The 26,813-nt window shown below is 38.2% G+C and overlaps 2 protein-coding genes across 5 annotated transcripts in view; one reads left to right on the forward strand and one right to left on the reverse strand.

Moving 5' to 3' along the window:
- The window catches only part of DNAI7 (dynein axonemal intermediate chain 7), a 68,853-nt gene extending 64,845 nt beyond the window's left edge, over positions 1-4,008 (forward strand). Inside the window, exons 12-13 of one of the 2 annotated variants that reach the window (XM_006140299.3) lie at positions 2,470-2,583; positions 3,597-4,008. In XM_006140299.3, the coding sequence (XP_006140361.1) occupies positions 2,470-2,583; positions 3,597-3,872 (390 nt within the window). In that variant the 3' untranslated portion in view covers positions 3,873-4,008. The remainder of the gene's footprint in view (positions 1-2,469; positions 2,584-3,596) is intronic. The other variant, XM_006140298.3, reaches the window with a different exon arrangement.
- A 74-nt stretch (positions 4,009-4,082) lies between these two features.
- IRAG2 (inositol 1,4,5-triphosphate receptor associated 2) overlaps positions 4,083-26,813 on the reverse strand; it is a 78,820-nt gene continuing 56,089 nt past the window's right edge. For all 3 annotated transcript variants that reach the window (XM_027771053.1, XM_027771052.1, XM_027771054.1), the window contains 8 exons: positions 21,148-21,282; positions 13,844-13,991; positions 12,038-12,081; positions 9,296-9,358; positions 9,128-9,177; positions 8,734-8,835; positions 6,365-6,472; positions 4,083-4,597 (listed from right to left, as the gene is read on the reverse strand). In XM_027771053.1, the coding sequence (XP_027626854.1) occupies positions 4,354-4,597; positions 6,365-6,472; positions 8,734-8,835; positions 9,128-9,177; positions 9,296-9,358; positions 12,038-12,081; positions 13,844-13,991; positions 21,148-21,282 (894 nt within the window). In that variant the 3' untranslated portion in view covers positions 4,083-4,353. The remainder of the gene's footprint in view (positions 4,598-6,364; positions 6,473-8,733; positions 8,836-9,127; positions 9,178-9,295; positions 9,359-12,037; positions 12,082-13,843; positions 13,992-21,147; positions 21,283-26,813) is intronic.

Below are 26,813 nucleotides of genomic sequence, written 5' to 3' on the forward strand. Positions count from 1 at the left end.
TTTTTTTTTTTTTTTTGAGGCTTTTGCCATAGGGCATGTGAGCCCACTGGAAAGAGATGGGGAGAGGGAAGTGAGAAATCATCCCCACCCCCTAGAGGGGATGGCCACGCTGCAATCCCTTCTCCTTCTCCTTTATTCTCCCCCTGGGATTTTGAGCACATGCACACATTTTCAAACCTATGGGTCCAGGGTCCAGGACTTAAACCACCCTTGGCCATATGGGAGTCGAGCACCTTTTAACCACTATGCCACCTGCTGGCCCCTATATAAGATTTCTTAAGAGAGTAAATAACTGCACTTTTCCAAACACAGTAACTCAGGCAAAATTAAACACAAGGACCACCAATGCAATAAACTCACTTTAGGGTTGGTTCTTGGTGGAGCCTCCATGTCTGTGCATGCCTCGTAGTACTCACAGGGCTGCTGTAAAGAAGGTACTTCCGCGCAGCCTTAAACGGTGAGTTCCTCAAGAACAGGGATCACCATTTTATTTTTGCTTTGCTATCAGCCATATTTGCTCTCTGGAGAGATGGAAAGGGAGAAATTATCCCCCAGGGGATGTTAACACCACAATCCTTGCTCTCCATCCTTTTCTTGGGTTTTGGGCATGCATGCACAAGTGCCCAGCATGTTTGTCAAGCCGCCAGGTCTGGGACTTGAACTGTATGGTCAGCCATGCGAGATCCAGCTGCTTTAACCTCCATGCCACCTGCTGACCCTGTTTGTCTTTATTGTTTGAGAGAAACAGTTACTCCTAACCATGTCCCTAGGCCATAAGCCACCAGCAGCCACAGCCAGCTCAGATGACAGTGTGCCCAGAGACCCTGCTCATGAGAGCATTGTGTTATATCTGTGTCACCATCTGGGCCATTTTTTTAAAATCAATTTTTATTCTTCTAGAACCTAGTGTGTTCCTAGAAAAAAAACCCAGATGTTTAGTAAACATTGAAATGTGAAGATATAAAATAGCTTCTAATCATGAAAGGTGTCTGTAGGCAGAAGGGTTCTATAGTCAGGAATGTGTTTATGAATATACCATAAAGCGACAATACAGGTAGCCATTCATACATTTGGACATAATCACATAGCTAAGGGCTTGCATATATAGGGATGGGAAAACTCCATAACTCAAATTGCCTGTTATCAACAATTCTAAATATAGTGTCCTGTTCATGTTTTCAGAGTATTCAAGATAACTTTCTGGCTGAACATCTATATGCTAGGCACTGCTTCAGGTGGTTGGGGTACACAAGTACAAAATAAAGGGCTCTGTCCTCGTGAAGCATACATTCTCATAGAGGGAAACAGAAATTGGAAATAATTAAATGTGTTTAGTATGTTAAAAAGAAGAAAAGTGCTATGGAAATAAAGACTCAGGAACAGTGGGAATGGAACGGTGGACAGTATGAAATGGGATGATGCGGGTAGCTCAGTGAGAAGGAGAGTTGTGAGCCAAGTTTGAAGGTAGGATTTAGCCAGGTGCCTATCTGAAGCAGCTTCCAGGGAGAGAACAGCAAGGGCAAGAGTCCCGAGGGCATAGCAAAGTGTGTCCGAAGACTTGGGGAATAGCAAGAGGGCCAGGGTGGTGCCTGAAATTAGGAGAGTCAAGGAAGAAGAAAAGGACATAAGGCCAGAGAGGGAGGAGGGGTGGCACTGTGTAGTGAGGAGGGGGTTCAGATCACAGAGAGCTTTATGGATTATTGTTACCTTTGGATTCGACTCTGAGAGAAAGAGAAAGCCATTTCCCAGGTCTGAGAGAGGAGTCATATAATCTGACTTATAGTTTTGTTTTTTAAGAGAGATTTTTGGTATAGGGCCCATGTGTTTTCTGGAGAGCAAGAGAGACAGAGAGAAAGTAATAAATCCCTCCCCTCCCAGGGGGGATGGCCATGCCACAATCCCTTTTCCTCAATTCTCCTCTTGGGATTCTAGGCATGTATACACACATGCCCGACATGCTCATCTTGGGATTCTGAGTATGCACACACCTGGTGTGAGTGTCAATTCACTGGGCACTGGACTCAAACCATGGTTAGTCACATGGGAATCCAGTTCTTTAACCAGCCACCTGCTGGTCCCTGACTTAGTTTAGTTTTTCTTTTCTTTTTTTAAGAGAGATTTTTGCTATTTGGCAGGTGTGCTCACCAGAGAGATAAAAAGAAAGTGAGAAACCACTCCCCAGGGGAGATGGCCACACTGTAATCCCTTCTCTATTCTCTCCTCAGGGTCTTGGGCATGCACGCACATGCACCTTGTGTGAGTTTTAGGTCACCGAGTCCGGGACTTGAACCACAGTTAACTATGTAGGAGTCCAACAACATAACCATTATGCCATCTGCTGGTCCCCCTGACTTACAGTTTTAAAGGGATCCTTCTGTATTGAGAACAGATTGGAGGAGGAGGAGGCAAGGATGGAAAGGAAACTTGCTGGGAGATACTAAGAATAAGTCTATGTGTTTTTATCGGCAGGTCCCTTCAGTAGAAATGAGTGCTTATCGACAAATGGCTCTGCTAAGTTCAGCTTTTGCATTTAGCTGGAGCAGGTGGAACACACTATGTAATTCTACAAAAGTCGTCCTTAAGGTATCGTGTGCAAAAACACACAAAACAACTTTGCCTTCCAAAAGAATAGAAAGTACTCAAAAGCATGAATGTAGACCACAGCTTCTCTTCTAGAGGTTAAAAAAATTAACATTCAAAATTTAAATTTCAATTTTTTTTTTTATCAACAGTATAAAAACAAACTATGTAAGATTATGCCTTTGTTGTTCATTATAGTATCAAATGCTCTTGACTTCAGGCTATCATTTTTATCTTTTATATCAATTAAAAAACAAGTAGAAGTTTGAATATGACTGTATCTATGATTTATGAGCTGAGAGGATTTAGGAACCCTGAGAGGATTCGGCCTTCAATTTAACTCTATGACACATACTTACTTTGCCTAATAAGGAAGGTATATTACCAAATTCTAAAAGCTGACTAACGAATGCTTTAGTATAAATGAGCCACCACATTTATTTTCCTTTATCCTGTATTTCCCCTACTTGCAATACAAGGTTTTGAAGCCAGACATTTGCTTTTGCAGTTGTTATTCACTTATTAATATATTTGGGAACCTTGTTTCTTGTGTTTTGCTTCACTTTTAAATTCTTAGCACTGAGAACACTAGCCAGTCCCTGACAGGCACTCAATAAATACTTGTTATATAATAATACACAGGAATAAGCTTCATAAATACTGAGATGTAAATAGTTTCATGGTTCTAAAAATTTATTAATAATGGGACATTAAAAATGTATCTATTGGCCCAGTCATGGTGGCACAGCAGTAGCACAATGCTCTGCAATTCTGGAAGCCATATGGAAGATTAGGGTTCAGGTCCTGGGTCAATCTGTTCACATGAAGTGCACATACATGCGAACGTGCCCTATAGCAAAAATCTCTCTAAAGAAAAAAAGGTAAAAAAAAAAAAGAATATTTCATTTTAGCAATTTTGAGGACTGAGCTGAGCTCTTCAAATAATATTATGCTATCAAAATACTTCATAAAAGAGGCATTATTAACAGATTTTTTCTAACTTTCTTTTTCTTCAGGTGAGGGAACATCTTACCGAGGAACCTGCTGAAAACCTTAACTGGGCCCTTCTAATGTTTAGTGGTGATAGAGCACAAAAACTCAAGATGGATGAAGAGAGTGAGATGTTTTCTGAAACACTTAAAGAAGAAACTGAGTTTCATTCCACTCTATATCACATGGTTAAGGATTTTGCTTCTAAAGAAGCCATGGAGAAAGTTAGGAGTTCCAACTGCCAGTTTATTGACTCTGTTTGCCATATGCTACTCTCTATTAGAGTCCTCAGCTATTCTTAATCTCCACTTAGAAATGTTATTCGGTATAAAGAATCGAGCATGGTAGGAAAGAAAATCAGGTATTTTTTTCAATAAAGTATAACGAATTCTTTCAGACAGCCTATTAGAATAATATAAGTCAGCATTTTATACTCAAGTTTTATTTTAAATGAAGTGAAGGTTTCTTCCCCCTTTGAGTTCTTGGCCTAGTGAATGTCAACTTCCACTATATGAAGATTTGAATGGTTCTTTATTTCAGTAAATTTTAGTAAAACAATATATAATATTTCTTTCTCAAAAAGCTCGGTAAAAGATCACAGACAGGCTTCTTCCCAGACACTGTATTGTAGTTGGGGAGGTGATCACACAGCAAGGGAATGGAAGCTAACTTACAGTCATCCTGAGAAGCTCTGGTTCCGTCCTATACTTTCCCAGCTAAAAGTTACTAATTGACAAAGTCCAGATTTAAAAATCCAGATACTTGTATTAGGATGTGCTGAGGTCACACCGGTGGTGGCCCATTGTGTCGGAGTCCAGTAAATGGCCACAGGATATGCTCTAGAGAGACCCAGGAGTCCCCTTCCTGTGTGGGAGCAGCATCCACTGACTTGTGGAAGAACCGGCCCGTGAGGAAGCTCATCAAGGCCGCAAATAGGACAATGAAGGCCACCGAGAGCCAGAGTGCCTTGTTAGCCTTGCCGATAGAAGTCTTGAGGCTTGTTGCCCAGGAAGTTATCGTGTCGTAACTGTAAGGAAAACACAAACACAGAATTTGGTAATGTAACTATTTTTTTTTTTATTAGAAATACCCTTTTTGTTAACAATACCAACCAAGTCTTTGATCTGCCTTCTATATTACCAGTTTATAATCTACAGATTATGATTAGAATCTTGTTTTTTGGGGCATAATCTACCTTCCACTCCTTATAATGATTGGAAGTTAATAAATGGTGTATAATGAGAATCTGAAAATTATGTGACCTAGGCATTAACTCTTAAAAAGCACATATGAGTATTTACTGGGTTGTTGGAAAAGTCATGATGTGTTTTTCTATGCAAAAATGCAGCATGACTTTTCTGATGACTCAATAGCTCATTCTTTTCATCAAGTGAGGAAACTTACATAAGGGAGCTTTAAAAAGTTCATGGAAAAAGCACATTATGAAAAAACTATACATGGATTTTTGGGGGGGAGCACCAAAATAAACTCACATTTTAATTCCATTTTTCTATGTACTTTTTGAAATCTCCTACTTCTGCAGTGAAAAGATATTTTCTGGGTAGATTAAGATATATACACACATACATCTATTTATACATGTGTACATAGACATGTCACTTATTTCTCAGCATACTTTAATTTACTGTAGTAAAATTTAAACTTTATTTTTTTTTTTTTTAGAAAAATCCAGAAAGAAACTTACTACAGCATCATTTTAAATCATCAAAAATAAGTAACTCTGTCCTGGACACTACTAAATATTTTGCATGTGCAAATTGAATTATAACAACACCAAAACATAAGTACTATCAGCATCTCTATTTTCTTTTTTCTTTTTTCTTTTTTTGATATAGTGTCCATGCACGTGCTGAAGAGAAACAGAGAGTGAGAGAGAGGGAAAGTGAAAAAATCACCTCCCAAAGGGATGGCCATGGCACAGCCTCTTCTCTTTTACTCTCCTTTTGGGATTTTGGGCACACACATACACAGACCCGATGTGATTTCCAAGACACTGGGGCTGGAACTCAAACTGCACAGTTGGCCATGTGGGATCTGGCTGTCTTAACCACCAAGCCACCAGCCAGTCCTATCATCATTCTTTTATAGGTGAAGAAATAGGTGCTCAAAAAATAATTTGCCCAGTTCACCTAGCTAGTTAGCTGGAATTTGAGCCCAAACCATTTGACTTCACAGTCAAAATCCTAACACTATAATGCTTTTGCCTTATGTAAGATAGATTAAGAGATAACTACTGTAAACCATACAAAGGTTGCTATTCATCTTAAAATTCAGCAATTTGACATATCCTTTAGTAAGGTAATTTGTTAAGATTTATACTATTAATTCTGCCCTTGTCCTATTACTATGGTTTGAATGTGTCCCCAGAAATCCACATGTTGAAATTTGTTAAGCCATTATTAATGGTGTTGAGAGGATATTGATTCAGTTATGGTGTTGAAAGGGGGCCTTTGGGAGGTGACTGGCATGGGATGAGGTTATCAGGAGGGGGCCTGCAGCACTGACTCCTAGTAGCTTTACGCAGACGCAGATGCTACGGTCTTGGTCTCTGTCACCATGTGGTGTCCTGTGCTGCCTTGGGGCTCATCAGAGAGCCTCCACCAAGACTCTCACCAGATGCGGCCTCTTAACTTCAGACCTGCGAAGCTATGAGCGAAATAAACCTCTCTTCTTTAATTACCCAGACTCCTGTATTTGTTAGTGACAGCACAGTGGACTAAAACACCTTTCCCATCCCACCGAAATGGTATCAGTTAGCAAGTAGACAACTCACATTGAGGAGACGTCCCACTTTGATGGATTATTTTTCTTTTCAGAAAGACTTGGTTTCCTTGTCCTTTCTACTATTTCCTCTTCAGGTGGTTCTGAGTCATCTTTAGTTCTGTAAATAATTGTTTTTTCAGAATATTTAAACTGAGGATAATATGTTATTATTTATTAAGTATTGTTAAATTTTAATACATAATTCAAGAGGCTCATGAATATTATTTTTCCTTTAGGAAGATTTGATAAATATCTAATTCTAAATGTCAAATCACCCAATTTGTATATTAAACCATTTAAGGGAATTAAAAATGTTAGTGTAGAAAGTTGGGATGTTGGGGACCAGCAGTTAATGTAATGGCTATGTCGCTGGACTCCCACATAGTCGACCGTGGTTTGAGTCCCAGACCCAGTGGCTTAAATTGACGCCAGGCACGTGTGCGTGTGTGCCCAAGATCCCAAGAGAAGAATGGAGGAGAAGGGATTGTGGTGTGGCCATTCCCCCTGGGGGTTGATTTCTCACTTTCTGTCTCTCTGTCTCTCTCTGTCTGTCTGGCAAGCACACACGCCCTATGGCAAAAACCTCTCCAAAAAAAAGAAAAGAAAAAGAAAGTTGGGATGTTAGCCAGACACACAGTTAGGAGAAAGTTACAAAAAGCATATAAAAGTTAGTAATCTCAACCTGATAAACCAGTGTTTTTATTGTATACACACATATATACACAAACATGGCATACACACCTATACATATATGCATGCATGCTTAAACACAGTTTAAAAAGCAAATGTGGATGTCACAGTTTTGTATTTTTTCATTCAAAATATAGTAATTTTTTTCTCATTAACTATTCTACCACATTGTGTTATTTAGTTTAGTTTTTAAATTTGCTAAAGGACATGTGGAAAGAGACAGAAGGAAAGTGAGAAAGCACCCCCATTGCGGATGGTCACACTTCAAAACCTTCTCCATTTTTCCTTTTGGGATTTTGGACATGTGTATCTGGCATGATGCTCAAGCCGGGGCTCTGGGACTTGAACCTCAAAGTCAACCATGTGAGACCTAGCCACCTTAACCACCATGCCGTTAGCTGACCCATCACATTGTGTTTTATTTTATTTATTATTATTTTAACTTGCTATAGGACATATGTGCTCACCAGTGAGAGAGAGAAAAAGAGACAAACAGGAAGCAAGCTGCCAGGTCCAAGATTTGAACCATGGTTGGCCAAGTGTGAGTTCAATGCTGTAAACAACATGCCACCAACTGGCCCCCTCACTGCTTTTAATATCCGATACTAGCAATTTATTTTACTCTTTTCTATGCAAGATTTTTGCTTGATGCTAACTTGGACTAACAAAATCTTCTTTAAAACTCTTAATTTGAACACTTTATGAAATAATTTTAATGTAGGGAACAAGCAGTTAGCGTAATGGCTATGTCGCTGGACTCCCACGTAGTCGACCGCGGTTCGTGTCCCGGACCCGGTAGCTTAAACTCATGCCAGGCACGTGTGTGTGTGCCCAAGATCCTGAGAGGAGAATGGAGGAGAATGGATTGCGGCGTGACCATCCCCCCTGGGGGGTGATTTCTCACTTTCTGTCTCTATGTCTCTCTCTGTCTGTCTGGCGAGCGCACACGCCCTATAGCGAAAAAAACCTCTCAAAAAATAATTTTAATGTAAAGCTAGCTAAAATAAACTAGGAAATTGTAAATAGAGTGACTATTTTAAATAGAATAATAACTATGGAGAGGTTTGGTTTCCTCTCCTGGTGGGGGAAGAGAACTCAATTTCATTATGTTTACTGGTAAGTTCCTTGTTGAATATTAATTTTGAAATTCCAAGCTTATAATGAGGTCTTTCATCTAAGACCTCAAACCTTGCAGTTCTGTGAGTTACAACAGTGATTGCATTCACAAATAACATTTATATAGTGCATTGCAGTTTATAAAAGTCTTTTGCAATGAATTTACTTGTGTTTTTTGTTTTGTTTTGTTTTTGTTTTTGTTTTTGTTTTTAGGTTTCTGCTACAGGGCTCATGTGCTTGTTGAGGACAGGCAGAGAGAGGGAAAGTAAGAAATCAACCCCCAAGGGGGATGGCCACACCACAAATCCTTCTCTTCCATTCTCCTCTCAGGATTTTGGGCATGCACACACATGCACCCAGCATAATTTTCAAGCCACCAGGTCCAGGATTTGAACCACATTCAGACATTTGGGAGTCCAGTGCCTTAACCACCATGCCACCTGCTGGTCCCATGAATTAAGTTTTTGGTAATATAGAATTGATCTCATGTCTCATCTCCATGGAATAAAAGTGATCCCCATGGGTTTTGCCCCAACTCTAGTCAGATCAATAAACACATCAAGCTTTACCTACTTTAGATCACATTTTTCATCTTCGGCATCTGCCCAGGAATAGGTGCTAATAAAGCGGTGTAATGAGGGACGATGTTCACTCTGCTTTGACCCCAAAATACGCCTAAATAAAGATGATTATAGCCACTGGTCAAATCAAATACATCTATAGCCATAATCAATTTATTTTCTACTGCTTAAATCAATACAAAAATTGTATGTTCTAATTTTTTCTTTAGAACATTCATATAACTCCTATTTTATAACTCAAAAAAACTTCTATGTCAATTTTAAAAATTATTTACTTATATTCTGTGCAAACCAAATATTACTATAGCTCTTATTTCAAACATACATTTGTTTAAACTCTATTAGAAAATAAGACTCCTGAAGAGCAGACATGAAATTATACTTACCAACTGCTTGACCTCCTACTGAATCGGTCATTATTTTCTATCCCAGCCACCTTTAGAAGTTTAGATGTGAAAGAAATGATAAAATATGAATTTAGTGAAGTAGGCTTACATTTTTGTCATATGAAAATGAATGTAATTTTGATGACTAATACTTAGGAATTTGCTTACCATTCCAGCACTTCCAATATTTCTGGGTAAAGAAGCAATGGTCACTCTTCGAAGAGAAGATGGCTACCCAAAGAGGGGAAAATAACAGTCAGAAAATCCTCTATTTTATCTTTGCATACAGCACTGATGAATATCCTCACATATACACATCCATGCACTTACCCCTTACTGGGCTAAATAGGCATTAAGGAGCCTTATTATGGTTAAATTGCTTTCTAGAATCTTTTTTCAGAGGCAGGGTCTTCTGTATTGCCAAGGCTGGCCTCAAACTCGTGATCTTCCTGCCTGAACTTCCAGAGTATCTGGGATGACAGGCACGTGCTACCACACCCAGCTAGTTTTCAGCTATATTTTATCAATTTATACTCCACCTTCCCCAATATTAGGTTATTATAGCTTTTGCCAATTAAACAAGGAATATAAAATTTCTTGTTTGGATTTGCATTTGAGTTCTAGTTACGGTGAATGTTTTTCTCTATGTTTAGTAACAACATTTATCTTCTCTGAGAACCATCTGTTTATATTTATGCATTTTGTTCATATCATCTTACTTTTGTTCATATCTGGAAGGAAATTTTTTTGATGTTAATTCAGCCAAATGTATTCTTCTCTTTCTGGAAGGAAATCTTCTTCTTGTTAATCCAACCAAATCTATTCTTCTCTTTCTCTATTTTGCTACCATTGCTTTTTTTTGTTTAGAAAGATTCCACCACCACCCCCCTAAATTCAGGAGGATCTAAATATGTACCTATGTTTATAGCTTCTTTTTGTGTGGTTTCATTTTTTTCTATTTAACACATTTAAGGATTGTCATGATATTTTAATGAATGGCTGTTTTAATATGTCAGCTTTGAGATTTACACAGGAACGTGTTATGTAGTACTTTGTGGGTATTACAGCTTAAGTACAAGTTCAGGATAAAAGAGAATATTTTAAATGTAGAAACTAAAGTAAATGAGTTGAATTTGATTTGAACCTTTTTTTTTTTTTTTTGAGAGTTTTGTTGTTGTTTGCTATATGGTATGTGTGTTTGCCAGAGATGGGGGTGGGGGTGGGGAAGGGGACAGAGAGAAAAAAAAGTGAGAAATCACATCCCTATGGGGGATGGCTACACCACAGTCCTTCTCCTCAATTATCCTTTTGGGATCTTGGGCACGCATGCACCTGTGCCCGACATGAGTTTCAAGCCACCAGGTCTGGGACTTGAACCACGGTTGGCCACATAGGAATCCAGTGTCTTAACCACTATGCCATCTGCTGGCCCCTATGAATCCTTTCTTCAAAGTTTATTTCTTTCTCTCATGAGCAAGAGAGACAGAAAAAGAAACAGAATCCTCAACATGTTCCTGACGCCGAGATCCACTCCCAACCTCAGCTAGCCCCAGATCACGGAAACACACGTGTGCAATGTACTCAGGCAGGTCTCTGGACTGAAACCAGGAAGCTCTGCAGTGGGATTGCCTTGCAGAATACCTCACTTTATTTAATTTAATTGCACCCCTAATTTAATTTAATTTGAGCATCAAGAGTATCAAATTACAGTCTAAGAAACTTTTTTTTTTTAAGAGAGATTTTTAGCTATAGGATGCATGCACTTGCTATAGAAAAAGAAAGACAGATAGAAAGCAAGAAGTCACTTCCCAGGGAAGATGGTCACAACACACTCCATTCTCCTCCATTCTGCTTTTGGGATCTTGGATATGCATACACACACACCCGGTCTGAGTTTTAAGCCACTAAGTCCAGACTCAAACCGCTGTTGCCTACGTTGGAGTCCAGTGATGCAACCATTATGCTGTCTGCTGGTTCCAAGAAATCTGGTTCCTAATCGTGAGTCTACCACCACATTATCATAACTATTCATTTAATGTCTATACTTTCCTTTTTCCTTGCCTATGAAAAAGAAGGATTTGTACTGAATGATTTTAGTCACTTGCTGAAAAAAATTCTATAAATCTGTGAATTTATATCCTGATTTTTAAACTATGGCAAAACTGCTAGTGGATCTTTAATAACACATTTTCTCCATCTTATATTTAATAATAATCTCCTTGATTTTTAGCTAAGCATACTGTCTCTAGAATTAAAACTGTATTTTTTTTTTCAGTCTTGTTTGCAACTAAGAACAAAAAGGGAACTGTTAGATCGGATTTCTAGGAAGTATCTTTACAGGGAGAGGGAGTACCTATCTTTGCTTCTTCCTTTCTCTTGGGGATGAGACTTGATGCAATGAGTGGATCTGAGGTAGCCATCTCAGACGATAAGAGAAAGCTGAGGCTGCTGAAGCATTAAGATAGGAGGAGACTGGTCCGAGTGGATTTGGTGAAGTTGCTCTACCTGTACTGGACACCAACTTTGGTTTTACACAACAGAGAGAAACTATTGCTATACTGACTTTCCTCACTTTGCCAAGCAAATTTAATTGATATACCAATGCAGCAACAAGTGTAAAAACATATAAACAGTATACATATACATACACACACAAGGAGTCTTTCAAAAGTTCATGAACAACATGTATTAGGAAAAAAACTATGCATGGATTTCAAATTGTTTTTGTACCACAATAAACTTGTGCTTCGATTCCATTTTTCCATAAACTTTGTAAAGTACCCTTGTTTATATGAATTGAAACCATTGTTTCATGATTTACATTGAAAGGCATGTTGCTTCAAATAATATTTTTAAATCACCTTGTTTATAAGCACTTGACAGACATTTGTTAAGTGAATTAATCATTACCTTGGAGTTGAGAGAAGCTGAACGCTTTTTAATTTGGCAGTCATCTGAAAGAAAAATCATGTTTCCCATTTTAGAAATTACACATGCAATTTATGTTAAGGTAATGGTCTTAATTCTTTGCAAAGTGAAACAAAAATCAGACAGATTTATTTAAGACTATAGAGACTACTACTGAACAATATAAACATTTGTTCATAATTTACTTGGCAATTTCTGTGTTACCCAGTGGAAATGGAACACAGGCCTCTGTGTTCCTGAAGATGCCCACAGTGCCAACCTGTGCATGGTAGACACTGGATGTCTACTGAATGAAAGAATCAAAAAGTACACATCAAAAAACTATAGACTATGATTATTTTTCTAGAAGAGTGAACAGATTATTAAAATATTTCTCAGGGAACAGCAGATAGCATAATAGTTACATCACTGGACTCCCAAGTGGTCGACCATGGTTCAAGTCTTGTACCCAGTAGCATAAAACTCACACTGGGCACATATGTGTGCATGCCCAAATTCCCAAGAGGAGAATGTAAGAGAAGGGATTGCAACATAGCCATCCCTCTCCGGGGGGGGGGATTTCTTACTTTCTGTTTCTATCTCTAACTCTCTCTCTCTCTCTGGCAAGCACACGTGCCCTATAGAAAAAAATCTCTCTCAAAAAAATAAAAAAGGGGACTAGCAGTTAGCATAATGGCTATATCACTGGACTCCCAAGTGGTCGACCATGGTTCAAGTCTTGTACCCAGTAGCATAAAACTCACACTGGGCACATATGTGTGCATGCCCAAATTCCCAAGAGGAGAATGTAAGAGAAGGGATTGCAACATAGCCATCCCTCTCCGGGGGGGGGATTTCTTACTTTCTGTCTCTCTGTCTCTCTCTGTCTGGCGAGCGCACGCGCCCTATAGCGAAAACCTTTCCAAAAAAAAGAAAAGAAAAAAGAAAGAATTCTGCTCAGAAAGGTTCATACTGTTTATTTAAAATGGAACAATTTTAAGTTGCATATAAACCATATGTTAAGATCATTTTCACAGCCTCATTATGTCACTCTGTGTTGTAATCTATCAGCTTACTGTGCCAGAGTTCTTCTTGATTGGAGAAATCCAAAACCGCTGCTAATTAGTGGTTCATCTAAGTCACTGCCTGGTAGTTTACATGTGTGGAGACAGCCAGCTCGAACACATCTCCATGAAGGATATTAGGTTCAACGTAATGAGTTGGATCACATATGAGAGGGGACTTGAAAAAGTTCATGGCAAATGGAATGGATTTATTTTGGTACAAAAGATTTTGAAATCCATACAGATTTTTTTTTTCATAATATTTCTCATGAACTTTTTGGAGACCCCTTGTATTTTCTCATCTCAGCAAATCTCAACTGGTGTAATGAACTTTGGGGATCATTACTAAAGGATTCTTCATATCTCCCAATGTGTTTCTGACACTTTACTTTTAAATACCAGGAATAAAAATTGTTTCCAAAGCAGCCTTAACCTATGGGTCTTACTCTAAGACATCTCACGAAAGAGCAAAATGTTAGAAAGAGGGTGGGAAACGTGGGAGATTAAGAGGGAGGGAATTGGGAGAAAAAAAGAAGTAAAACATTTAAAGGATACAAAAATGGAAAATTATCTGTTGATAATATGTATGGTATTATCTTCTATTGAGCCAATATATAGTGTATTTATGATGGGAAGATTCATTTGGTATGCTGTAATGATACTCAGTGATTTAATGTAAAAGTAAATAAATATAAGTCAAAAAAAGAAAAATATGACTAATACTATTATTATAAACTTTAATTACCTTCGTCTTCAAGAGAGTTAAAAGACCTTTCATTCTGTAAAAGAACCTGTTTCAGTTCTTCTAGCTCTGCATGCTCTTTGGCATACATCCTCTTCAAGTTTTCTACGTGCTGGATCATCACTTCAACTGCTTTACTAACACGGCTCTCCTAAGAGCAAAAAAAGAGCAAATGAACACTGAAAATACTATTCTCAATACTCAGTTAAAAGATGCTGATTAAACACTTGCATTTACCTTTTTTCTATTCCTAAATCCCACTAAAATGACGATAAATGTATTAACAAACAAACATAAAGGACAGAGTCTACAAGGGGAAATAGAACCAAAGAAATACAATGACAACAAGATTTTGAGAGTTGGGAAGTAGGACTAATGATAAATGACTAAGATCTGGAAAAGCTGGCCCCTAAGAAAGGCAGTAAGAACAGCCTACAAGATGGGGCTGGCAAGTAGCCTGGTGGTTAAGGTGCTACACTCCAACATGACTAACTGTGGTTCAAGTCCCAGACCTGGTGGCTTCCTTTCTCACTTTCCTTCTCTTTCTGTCTCTCTCTGGTCTAATTAAAAAATAATAATAATAATAATTAAATTAAATAATTCTTAAAAAAAAAAAAAAGAAAAGAAAAGCTGCACCACCGAAAACTCCAAAGGCTAAAAACTTAGCAGGCCCCCTGGAAGTAGGTTGAATGTGAGTATCTGAACAGAAGAATGAGTAGAAAGGCAGTCCCAGGTCCCTTCCCTTACCCTGGCCAGCAGATCAACTTTCCTTCTACTGTTGTGGTAAAAGAATATACGGTTTGGGAACCAGCAAGTGGCATGGTGGTTAAGGCGCTGGACACTCCCACATGTCTGACCATGGTTCTTGTCCCCAACCTGGTGGCTTGTTTTCTCATTTTTCTCTCTCTTTCTCTCTGTCACTCTGTGTGTGTGTCTCTCTCTCTGGTCATATTAAAATAAATAAATAAATAAATCTTTAAAAAAGATTATAATATTGAATATTTAAGAGAATTAAATATAGATTTTGTAGATTGAGAAATAAGATACTGAACATATCAGTGAAAACAGTAGATATAAGCAAAAGTATGTATATATATATTTAATATTGAGATCTCTCAACCTTATTCCCCTTTCTAACTCTTAAATACTGGCAGCTAGGACAATACCCTCAAGGGAGGCCATTGGAAAAATATTCTCTAAGGACTCTAACTTTCTAAGATTAAAGGTATATAGTAACAAACATTAGGCTTACCTCAGACAAACTAGCTTTTAGGAAGCTCAGCATCACAAGGGCTATCCTCACTTAAAACACACATAGCTCTTCAGTCTCTATAATGGACAACCAGATGCCAGTCCAAGAGCACTTTATATATTCATAAGAGACTATGCCCTTATCAGATACATGATTTTCAAGTATTTTCTCCCATTCTGAGATGATCTTTTTACTTTCTTAATAATATCCTTTGATACACAGAAATTTTTAATTTTTTATAATATCTCATCTATTTTTGTTGTGGTTGCTGCTGTTTTTATCATGTACTCACTCACTTAGTGAATATTATTGACCACTTACTATCTACTGGGCATATGTTAAGGATGAGTGATACAGCAGCAAACCACACATGGGGCTTTTACATGTTGAAGATCCTTATCCAAAATGCTTAGAAACAAGTTTTTGTTTTTAATTTGAGATATTTGTATAAACTTAATGAGGGGTGAGACCCAAATGTTGAGTTGTCAGAAAAGTCATGACATGTTGAGCAGCCCCATTCAGGGATTAGGACCGCTGAAGACCTTCTACCCAGACTTCACCTTCCTGCCCTCCAGATCTAACCAGGAGCCAGATTAGAGCACCCTATTTATTTTCCCTGTCTCTCTCCATCTCTATATATTTTTAATGTTTAAACATTTTTAAACTTCTTAGTTCTCTGTTGCTTTTATCTTGCTAATTCAAGGCACCTTTCCCACCAACCCCATAGGACAAGCCAATCGTCAGCCATCTATATCTGAGTTCTGTGCATCCATATTTATGCCATGTCATGCAGTTTTCATTTTATGCATACATTTTTTTCTCTTTTTTATTGGTTTTGTCTGTTTTTTCTATCTCTCTTTTTTTTTTCTTTTCCCCCTTTTTACCTTTCTCACTTTTCTGCTCAGCCACCACACACAGTTTCTAGACAGGTTTAGGTACACAGTAGCCAAATATCTGAATACTTTTAGGGTCAGATTAATCCCAATTAATCCTAATTAATTTCCATTGAATCTGCTGCACAAGGGATAAAAATGGTACTGTTTAGAGATTGCAGGTCACTTTATCCTGCATGTCTCTGAATGCTCAGATTTAACTCCAAAAAGTAGAAAAAAACATATAATCCAGCAGATGACCAGAAGCCATGGCAGAGGCACAAGAAATATGGGAAATCAAGAAAATATCTCTTCCTTAAGGGAAAAGAATAACTTATCATTGCCTACCAACAATATAAGGAAACTTGTGGAAATGTCAGAAAAAAAATATTCATAGTAACAAAGCTAACAGAGATGCAAGAGAAGAGAGACAGTGAACTCGAGAAAATCCAGGAGTGAAAAGACAATGATTTCCAAGAGGTGAGGAAGTTCTTGCATGATCTGAAAGAGGAAATACACATCATAAAAAGAATCAAATGGAATTACTAGAGATGGAGGCTATAATTCAGGAAATAAAACCCTCCCTTGAAAATATAAAAAGCAGATTAGATCATGCAGAAGATCGAATCTCAGATGTAGAAGAACCTCTGACCTAGAAAAATTCACCAAAAGACTGAGAAAATAACACCAAAAAATGAAAATAACATATGAGTAATACTAGATACCATTAGATACCCAAACATGCAGATGATAGGTACCCCAGAAGGTGAAGAAACTAAAAAGGGTATTGACAATTTATTCCATGAAATCCTGGAAGAAAACTTTCCAAACCTAGAGAGGCACTCAAATATCCAGACCCAAGAAATAAAAAGGACCCCACATATAATCAACCCAAGAAGATCTTCTCCAAGACACATCATAGCCAGATTGACCAAAACTATGGACAGAGACAAGATAATAAATTTGGCAAGAGAGAAACGTTACCTTCAAAATGTACTTTCAAAGGATATCCTATCAGGCTAATGTCAGATCTCTCATCGGAAACAATGCAAGCAAGGAAATAGTGGGAAAATATATTCAAAGTCTTAAGTGAAAAACAGTTTCAACCAAGAATACTATACCCAGCAAGATTATCTTTCATATGAGAAAAAAATATGAAAACATTCTCAGATAAACAAACCTAAAAGAGTTTACCAACACCAGACCAGCTCTCCAAGAAGTGCTGAAGGGAGTGCTATACCAGGAAAACTAAAGTCAGACGCACAGAAATAAGAGTACAAAAAACAACCAAGAAAATGGCCATTGTGGGACCAGCAGTTAGTGTAATGGCTATGTTGCTGGACTCCCATGTAGTTGACTGTGGTTTGAGTCCCAGACTCGGTGGCTTAAACTCATGCCGGGTGCATATGCATGCATTCCCAAGATCCTGAGAGGAGAATGGAGGAGAAGGGATTGCAGTGTGGCCATCCCTGTGTGTGTGTGTGTGTGTGTGTGTGTGCGTGTGTGTGTGTGATTTCTTGCTTTCTTGCTTTCTGTCTGTCTTGTTCTGTCTTTCTGGCGAGCACATGGGCCCTACACCAAAAACCTCTCAAAAAAAAAAAAAAAAAAGAAAGAAAGAAAATGGACATCCCAATGGTAGAGACAAGTCCGGAGTTGAATGTTAACTTCCAGAGCTTAAATGGAAAGATGAGACCATAGTAGCACTGCAAATTCAATATAAGAGAGATTAATTACATGAGACTGAACTGGTGAAATTGAATTTTTAGACTCTAGACTAAAACATTACTGATTTTCTTCCATGTTTTGCTTTCCAGATTTAAGGATTTTTGTTTTCTCTTGAACTGCTGATAGCTTCTTCTACCTACTATTTGAACTGAATCCTAACCTTTTTCTTGGCTTTAAGTCTTAAGCAAATTTCTCTTAACATTTTTTAAATTTTGATCTATAAAACTAAAAGTATTTTTCTTGAAATTTAAAAGTGCATTAAAAATTTCTATGTGAAAAATTGTCAATGTACAATACAAGATTGTTAACTATGGCTCAATGTTGTACAGGAGAAATCTAGAAGAATCATCTGGCATAACTGAAACTTGACGCACACTAGGTAGCCACTCATCATTTTCTCCCTCCTTTCAGCCCTGGGTAATCACAATTCTACCCTGTGCTCCTATATTTGGGACTATTTTAGATACTTCCTAAGTAGCATCATGCAGTATTTGTCCTGCTAAGATTGACTTCTTTCACTCAGTATAACATCAGTGTTTATCCACCGTGTCAGAAACGGCAGGGTTTCTTATTTTAGGCTGAACAATAGTTCACTGTACATATGTAACCCATTTTCTTGATTCATTTATTAGTGGACATTTAGGTTGTTTCTAATTCTTGTCTATTGTGAATAATACTGCTATGCACATGAGAATCTGAAAATTTGCTGGATTATATGATAATGTTGTTTTTAATTTTTTGAGAAGCCTCCATTCTGTTCTTTGTAGCAGTGCACCAATTACACTCCCAACTTCTTGCCAAATTTATCTTTTTAATAAAGTAGTAGCCACCCTAATAAGTATGAGGTGACATATTATTGCAGTTTTGATTTGCATTTACCCAATGATTAGTGCTATTGAGTATCTCCTTATACCTGTTTACCATTTGTGTTTCTTCTTTGGAGAAATATCTAATCAAGCCCTTTGCCAATTTTATAATTTTTAAAATTAAATTACATTTTGCTATTTAAAAGAAATAAGGCATGATGCATTTTTGCCGAGAAAAACAGAAAAAAGATGTCATGACTTTTCTGAAAACCTAACACAAAATTCACTTATGTTTTATATATGCCTTATGCATGGCCTGAAGATAATTTGATACAATATTTTTATTTTGCAGCATTTTGACTATGATCTGTCACATGAGGTCAGGTATGAAATTTTCTACTTGTGTTATCATGTCAGTGCTCGAAAAGTTTCAGTTTTGGAGCATTTCGGACTTTACATCTTCAGATTAGGAACATTCAATTTGTATCCTAGTGAGAGGAAGCAGACTATAACCAAGATGCCAGTAAAATGCACATTATTTTAGAAGATGGTTAGAGTTATTAGACAGGAAGGACTAGCAGGCAGCATGGTAATGAAGGCATTTGACCCCCACTTGACCAATAGTGTTCAAGTCCCAGAGCAGGTGACTAGAAATCATACTAGGTGCATCTGTTTGCATGCCCAGAAATCCCAAGAAAAGAATAGAGAAGAATGGATTGTAATGTGGCCATCCTCCCTGGGGGGTGTGGGGGGCGATATCTCACTTTTCCTCTTTCTCTCTCTGGTACATGCACATGTACCCGATAGCAAAAAACTAAAAACAAACAAACAAACAAACAAAAACAGGAAAAGAGATGAGAGAAACTGGGATAAAACTAAAATGAAATTCAAAATTTCACACAGGGTATCATGGTAGTCAGGGTAGTCTATGCTATGAAGGTGGCATTTGAACAAGACTGAAGGAGGTCAGGGCTGAAACATGTACATACTTAGAGAAAGAGAGTATTCTAGGCAGAGGGAACAGATGGGGCCAGCCCTAGAGCCTAAGAGGGTAGTGTGGATACATGTCTGATGGACAGCAGAGACTGGCGTGGCTGTGGTGCAATGATTCAGGAAGACGGTCACAGACTATGAAGATAAAAGGTAAGAGGAATCATACAAATCCTTTCAAACCATTGTCAGACACTGGTTTTTACTTTTGGTAAACTGTGAAGCCTCTGTAGGACCTGGAACCCCAAAGTAAGATAATCTATTAATAGCTTAATTTTTTTTTTTAAGAGACAGATTTTTGCTATAGGGTGTGTACACTTGCTGGAGGGACAGACAGAGAGAAAGTGAGAAATCACCCCCCAGGGTGGATGGCCATGCTGCTGCAATCCCTTTTCCTCCATTTTCCTCTTGGTATTTTGGGCATGCACGCACACACACCCAGCATGAGTTTCAAGCTGCTGGGTCCAGGACTGAAACCACAGTTGGCCATGTGGGAGTCTAACACCTTAACCACTATGCCATCTGCTGGCCCCAAAAACTTAAGTTTTAAAAGTAATACTCTGGATGCTTTATCACGAATAGACTATTGAAAGGAGAGATAGGATAAAAGCAGGAAAATAATTTAGGAAGCTATTGTATTAATCTGGGAAACATAGAACGGTGGCTTAAGTCAAGATAGTAGAGGAGAAGAAAATAAGTAGTTAAAAATGTCCTACGATAGACCCTACAGGATTTTCTGATCGAATATAAGGGCTTGATTAAATAAACTGTATCTATTCAACAAATAGAATACTATGAAATTGTTTTAATAGTTATTTGTTTGTTTTTATAGAGTGCATGGGTATACATAAATATGAGAGACAGAGAGAAAGAGAAAGAGAGATACAGTCCCCAACAAAGTCTGATTGTGCTAAGATCCCTTTCAGCTCCTCAGGGTCTTGGGTACTCATGTGAGCAATTCAAGTGTTACAGGTTGGCTAAGCTGGGGATCCAACCACAGTGGGCCATGTGGCTTCCAGCAGTGTAGTCCAGCATGCTATCAACTGCACCACAGAGGCTGGGCCAGAATGCTATAAAACTGGTAAGTGTGTATATATTTATGTCATATGGAAAGTTAGCTATGCCACATGTTGAATGAGAAAGAAGCAGTTTATTCTAATACAAAGCAAAACAAAACAAAAGCCCACCTACAGTGGTAGCACAAGTGCCCTGCAAAGCTGGAAGTCACATGGCAACCAGTGACTCAGATCTCTGGGTCGGCCTGAACATATGCTAGACACATGGTGTGGCGATCTGGAGGAGCTGGAAGACTGGGGCAGGGGGAGCATCATGTGTCAAGATCCTGTTGAAAGTGCTTCACTCTCACATGTATGTGAACACACACTATCATTTAGGAAGAAAAAGCGGATTATAACATCACATGAAGAGAATGTCTAAAAGATTATATCAAAATTTTTATTATCATCACTAGATAATGCCATTGTGAAAACATTTTCTTTACATTTTATTCATATATTTCATTTTTTCTACAGTAAGTATGTATGTCTTATACAGCTAAGAAGTATTTTTAAAAACTTCTTCCTAGAAATGTAATCCATAATCCCAAAGAAAATAAATCCGTTTGGCAATTCCACTGTAACTGGAGAAATGGGGACAAGTTACCTGGTTAATAGCTCCCAACATCTCAGCCCGGCTGGCTACTCGTGCTGTGCACTGGCTAAGAAACGTTACGTTCTTCTCCAGCTTCTTAATGATTTCCTGAGCCTGGTTGTCATCATCACACAGAGGTGTTAAAGCCTGCACAGAAAGCAAAATATTAAAAGATACCCAACACAAGCATCCAGCTAGTGATTCTACCATTAAGTAAGCTGCAAGTGTGAACAACGGTTTAATTTCAACTATTTTGGTGAACGGCGAAAAGATGCACCATGAATTAAGGCCATTAGTGAAAAAATACTGAAATATTAGTATCTTTGTTGGTTAATACTTGCATGTATGCAGGTGCTCACAAAAACCTTTTATATCTGTTTTTGATCTCTTCTTTTTCTCTTTCTTCCTTTTCTGGAGACAAGGTCTCATTATGTTTCCCAAACTGGTCTCAAACTCATAATTCTCCTGCCTCAGCATCCCAAGAAGCTGGGATTACAGGCACATGCCACATGCCTGACTAATCCCTTCCTTCTTTACTTCAAAAATTTGCCACTCCAGGGAACCAGCGGTTAGCGTAATGGCTATGTCGCTGGACTCCCACATAGTTGACCGCAGTTTGCGTCCCAGACCCGGTGGCTTAAAACTCACGCTGGGCGCGTGTGTGTGCGTGCCCAAGATCCCGAGAGGAAAACAGAGGGGAAGGGATTGCAGCGTGACCATCCCCCCTGGGGGGTGATTTCTCACTTTCTGTCTCTATGTCTCTCTCTGTCTGGCAAGCGCACGTGCCCTATAGCAAAAACCTCTCCAAAAAAAAAAAAATTGCCACTCCCTCATGTGCACATCCTTCTACAGTTAATAAGATGGGCTATAATTAATTGGTAATGGTAAAGAGAGCATACTTATAAATGAACTGAATGTTTTATATGAGGAGCATAGGTTAGAATTTTGAGAAAAATAGCAAAACATGCTAGAATTAGAAATGGCTCTGACTACTATACTTCCTGTCCCATTGATGTTAAGGTGTGACTGGGTTGGCTAGGGGGTGCCTTCATTGCACTATGACTATTTCTCTCAAACTTGTCCCTTTATCCAAGACGACACTGTTCTTGATGGAGAACCATTTTTCTCACTAACTAGAGATAGAATGAAGAGAATAGCAGATTTGAAAGCAGATAAATCACTGCTCATTAGCTGTGTGGTTGTGAGAAAATTTCTAAGACCTGTCATCATCTAAAACACCATGAACTGTACCATTATTTTGTATATTCTTAAGACAGAAAAGGTATTGTCAATATAATTATTAGGGATCATTGACAGTGAATTGCATCATAATTCTAGAAGTATCAAATTATCAACCTTTCTAATTTGTTCTCTTTCCTCACCTTTCCAGAAATACTGTGATTTGGGAGGTAATAGCTGTCAATTACTTGTCACAAAGTTGGTGCTCAATAAATGATAGCCACTTTTTTTTTTTTAAAGAGGTTTTTACCTTAGGGTCCATGTGCTCACCAGAGAGAGAGACAGACAGAGAGAAAGGAAAAGTGAGAAATCACCCTCCAGGGGAGATGGCCATGCTGCAATCTCTTCTCTTCCATTTTCCTCCCAGGATCTTGGGCACACACACACACATATGTGCACAACATGATTTTCAAGCCATCTGGTCCAGGACTCAAACCACGGTTGGCCATGTGGGAATCCAGTGACATAACTGCTATGCCATCTGCTGGTCCCTTTGACAGCCACTTTGGAAGTAGGTAGATATGAGTTGTAGCCAGAGTTGCTAACCAACTGGGACATCCATTTTCAGACACACAATTTCCAACAGTAGCTTAAATAATCCTTTCCATTTGGGAAGGGAAGAGCAGATGCTAGTTGTTAGCAAAACAAAATACAGTTAAACAAGTTTGAATCATAAAGAAATAGAAATTCTGACAGATCTATAACTAACAAGGAAATTGGATCAATAATCGAAGACCTCCTAATGAAGAAAAGCCCAGTTCAAATGATTTTACTGGAGAATTCTATCAAACATCTAAGAAGAATAAATGCCAGTGTACCAAAGCTCTTCCAAAAAATTAAAAAAGAAGGAACACTTCCAAGCTCATTCTATGAGCATTACCTTAATACCAAAGCCAGCCAAATGCATTATAAGAAATAGTTCTGATAAATATTGATGTAAAAATTCTCAACAAAATACTAGCAAACTGAATTCAACAGCACATTAAAAGGATTATAACAAGGTGGTGGTGCAGTGGTAACTCAACTGAACCTCCATGGGAAAGGTCCTGAGTTCATGTCCTAGAACCTCTCTCGGCACAATAAACATGCAAGCTCATGCCCGTGATCTGGGCTGGTTGAGTCTAGGATTGGATCACAACATGAAGAGCCTTTGGGAGTGTTTTTCTGTCTCTGTATCTCTCTCTCATGGAGAGAAAAAATAAACTTAAAAAAAAATTAAAATGAAAGATCCTGAAAAAGAAGGATTTCTTCCTGGAAGGGAAGGATGGTTCAATATATGAAAAAATTGAACCAACGTAATGCACCACATTAACAGAAAAGAGGATTAAGAAATATACGACTTTACGGATACAGAAAGAGCATTTGACAATATTCGATACCACTTTATAATTTAATAAGCTCAGAAACCAGAAGCAGAAAAAAATTACCTCAGTATAATAAAATTATACATTTTAAAAAAACACAGCAAAATTGTAGAATAAAAATTTAGCACAAAAAAGACAGTCGTGTTTCTATATACCAACAGTTTTCTAAAAGGAAAATTTTTAAATACCTTTTACAGCATCGTCAAAATTAATAAAATACTTAAGAATAAGCTTACCCAAGAAAGACCTGTACACTGAAAACTATAATTTTCATTCTGCTGATATATATATATATGAAAAGACATCCCTATTTCTTGGATTTGTAGATATAATTTTGTTACGACATCCATACTATTCAAAGTAATCTATGTATTCAAGGTAATCTCTATCAAAATCCCAGCAGAATATTTTTCAGAAATAAAAAAATCTTATCCTCCTCTTTCCCATTGTACAAGATGGTAGGTGAAAAAGCAGAGAAACCAGATACTAAGGATAAGAAACCTAAAGCCAAGGAGACTAACACAAGTGGCTCAGAAAGGCCAAAGAAGGGGAAACCCTGTTGCTGTTGAAACCCAGTCCTAGTCAGAGGAATCGGCGGATACTCTTGATCTGCCACGTATTCCAAGAAAGCCAAGTAAAAGGAGAAATATTCAGCCACTAAATTCAGGATTGAAAAAAAAAATCAGAAGATTCTTTTTCTTTAGAGAGATATTTTTGCTATAGGGCTCATGTGCTTGCCAGAGAGAGACAGAAAGCAAGAAATCACCCCCCAGGAGGATGGCTATGCTGCAATACCTTCTCCATTCACCTCTTGAGATTTTGGGCACTGCACACGTGTGTCTGGCATGAATTTTAAGCTGCCAGATCCAGACTCTAACTGCAGTCAACTATGTGTGTGTGTGTGTGTAGGGGGGTCCGGTAATGTAACTATTATAACCACCTGCTGGTCCTGAAAAGGTTCTTGCCACTATCACAAAATCACTTAGTGGTGACAAGAATGGTGGTGCCCAGGTGGTTAGACCTACACAAAATGCCTAGGTATTATCCTACTGAAGATGTGCCTCAAAAGCTGTTGAGTCAGGGTCCAGCAGGTGATGTAGTGTTTAAGGTATAGACTCTCACATGCCTGATCACAGTTCAAGTCCTAGACCTGGTGGCTTGAAACTTATGCCAGGCATGCATGTGTGTGTGCCCAAAATCCCAGGAGGAGAATGAAGAAGGGACTGTGGCGTGGCCAGCCCCCTGAGGGATAATTACTCACTTTCATTGTTTCTCTCTGTCTTTCTTGGGTTAGTGCATGTGCCCCTATGGCAAAAACCTTAAAAAAATTTTTGTTTTTCCTTAAAAATAGCTTATAGTTTATCCTCAACAGCAATAAAACATCTTCAGTCAGCATGTGAGAAAGCTGCAAGCTAGCATTACTCCCAGGATCATTCCAATTATCCTCACTGGATGCTACAGAGGCAAGAGTGGTTTTCCAAAAGCAACTGAGCAGTGGCTTGCCACTTATGACTGGACCTCTCGTCCTCAACTGAGTTCCACTGAGTATCACACACCAGAAATCTGTCATTACCACCTCCACTAAAACTGATTACTAGCAATGAAAAATCCCAAAACACCTCACTGATTCTTACTTCAGGAAAAAGAAGCTGTGGAAGCCCAGACACAAAAGTGAGCTCTTCGGCACAGAAAAAGAAATACAAGATTACAGAGGAGCACAAGGTTGATCAAAAAGCTGTGGACTTGCAAATTTTACTAAATATCAATGCTGATCCTTAGCTCCAGGATAACCTCTGATCCGTGTCTGCTCTTACAAATGGAGTTTATCCTCAAAAATTGGTGTTTTAAATTTCTTGCTAATAACCTACTTAAATAGCTGATAAGTTTAAACAAGAAAAACTTATCCTAAAATTTATATGGAATCTCTAGGACTCTTGAATATTTAGAGCAACTTTTTTAAAAGAAAAATAAGTTTGGTGGACCCACACTTCTTGATTTCAAAACATATTAAAAAGCTACCGTAACTAAAACATTGTGGTACTCACATTAAAACAGACATACAGACATGAAATAGCCCAGAGATACACCTTCATTATTTGCTCAAATGATCTTTGACAATCATGTCAAGGTTACACAATGGGGAAAGGTCTCTTCAATACATGGTATCAGGAAAACTAGATACCACAAGCAAGGAATAAAATTAGAACCCTTATCTTACACTATATAAAAAATGAACTCAAAATAGATTAAAGACCTAAAGGTCAGCCTCAAAGCAAAAACCTCTAGGGGGCAATAAACAACAACAGAGGAAATCCTCAGGATCTCGTATTTGGCAAAGATTTCTTGGATATGACACCAAGGCATAGGCGACAAAAGTAAAAACAAACGGAATTACATCAAACTAAAAATCTTTTGCACATCCAAGAATCCAATCACAGAGTAAAAAGGCAATCACAGAATGAGATAAAATACTAGCAAATTGTATCATTGATAAGAGATTAATATCCAAAATATGTACAGAACTCCTACAACTCAACAATAAAATCATCTATGTAACTTGGTTAAAATTGGACAAAGGGCCTAACTGCAGTGGTGCTGTGGTAGCGCAATGCTCTATAAAGCTAAGCCAAACGGAGATCAGTTCAGTACCTGTGACCCTAGTTGGCTGGGAAAGGCTGGGGGAAGATTTATGGTATGAGACCCTGTTAAGAGTGCTTCTGTTTCTCATCCCTTACAAAAGAAATACACTTTTTTAAAAATGGACAAAGGACCTGAATAGACAATTTTCCAAAATGATACCCACATGGCCAAGGAGGATATGAGTGTCTTACATCACTCATCAAAGACACGCACATCAAAACTACAATTACTACCTCACATCCATTAGGATAGCCATTATTTTTTTAAAAAGGAAAAGGCAAACAGAAAATGACAAGTTTTGGTGAGGATTTGGAGAAATTGGAAACTTTGTCCCCTGTTGGTGGCAATGTAAAATGTGCACCTTTATAAACAGTATGATGATTCCTCAAAAAACGGAATTACCATGTGATCCAACCACTCTGTCCCTGGGTATAT

Source organism: Tupaia chinensis, unplaced genomic scaffold, assembly GCF_000334495.1.
Source record: "Tupaia chinensis unplaced genomic scaffold, TupChi_1.0 Scaffold000028_1, whole genome shotgun sequence".
In the NCBI taxonomy this organism is placed as follows: Eukaryota; Metazoa; Chordata; class Mammalia; order Scandentia; family Tupaiidae; genus Tupaia; species Tupaia belangeri.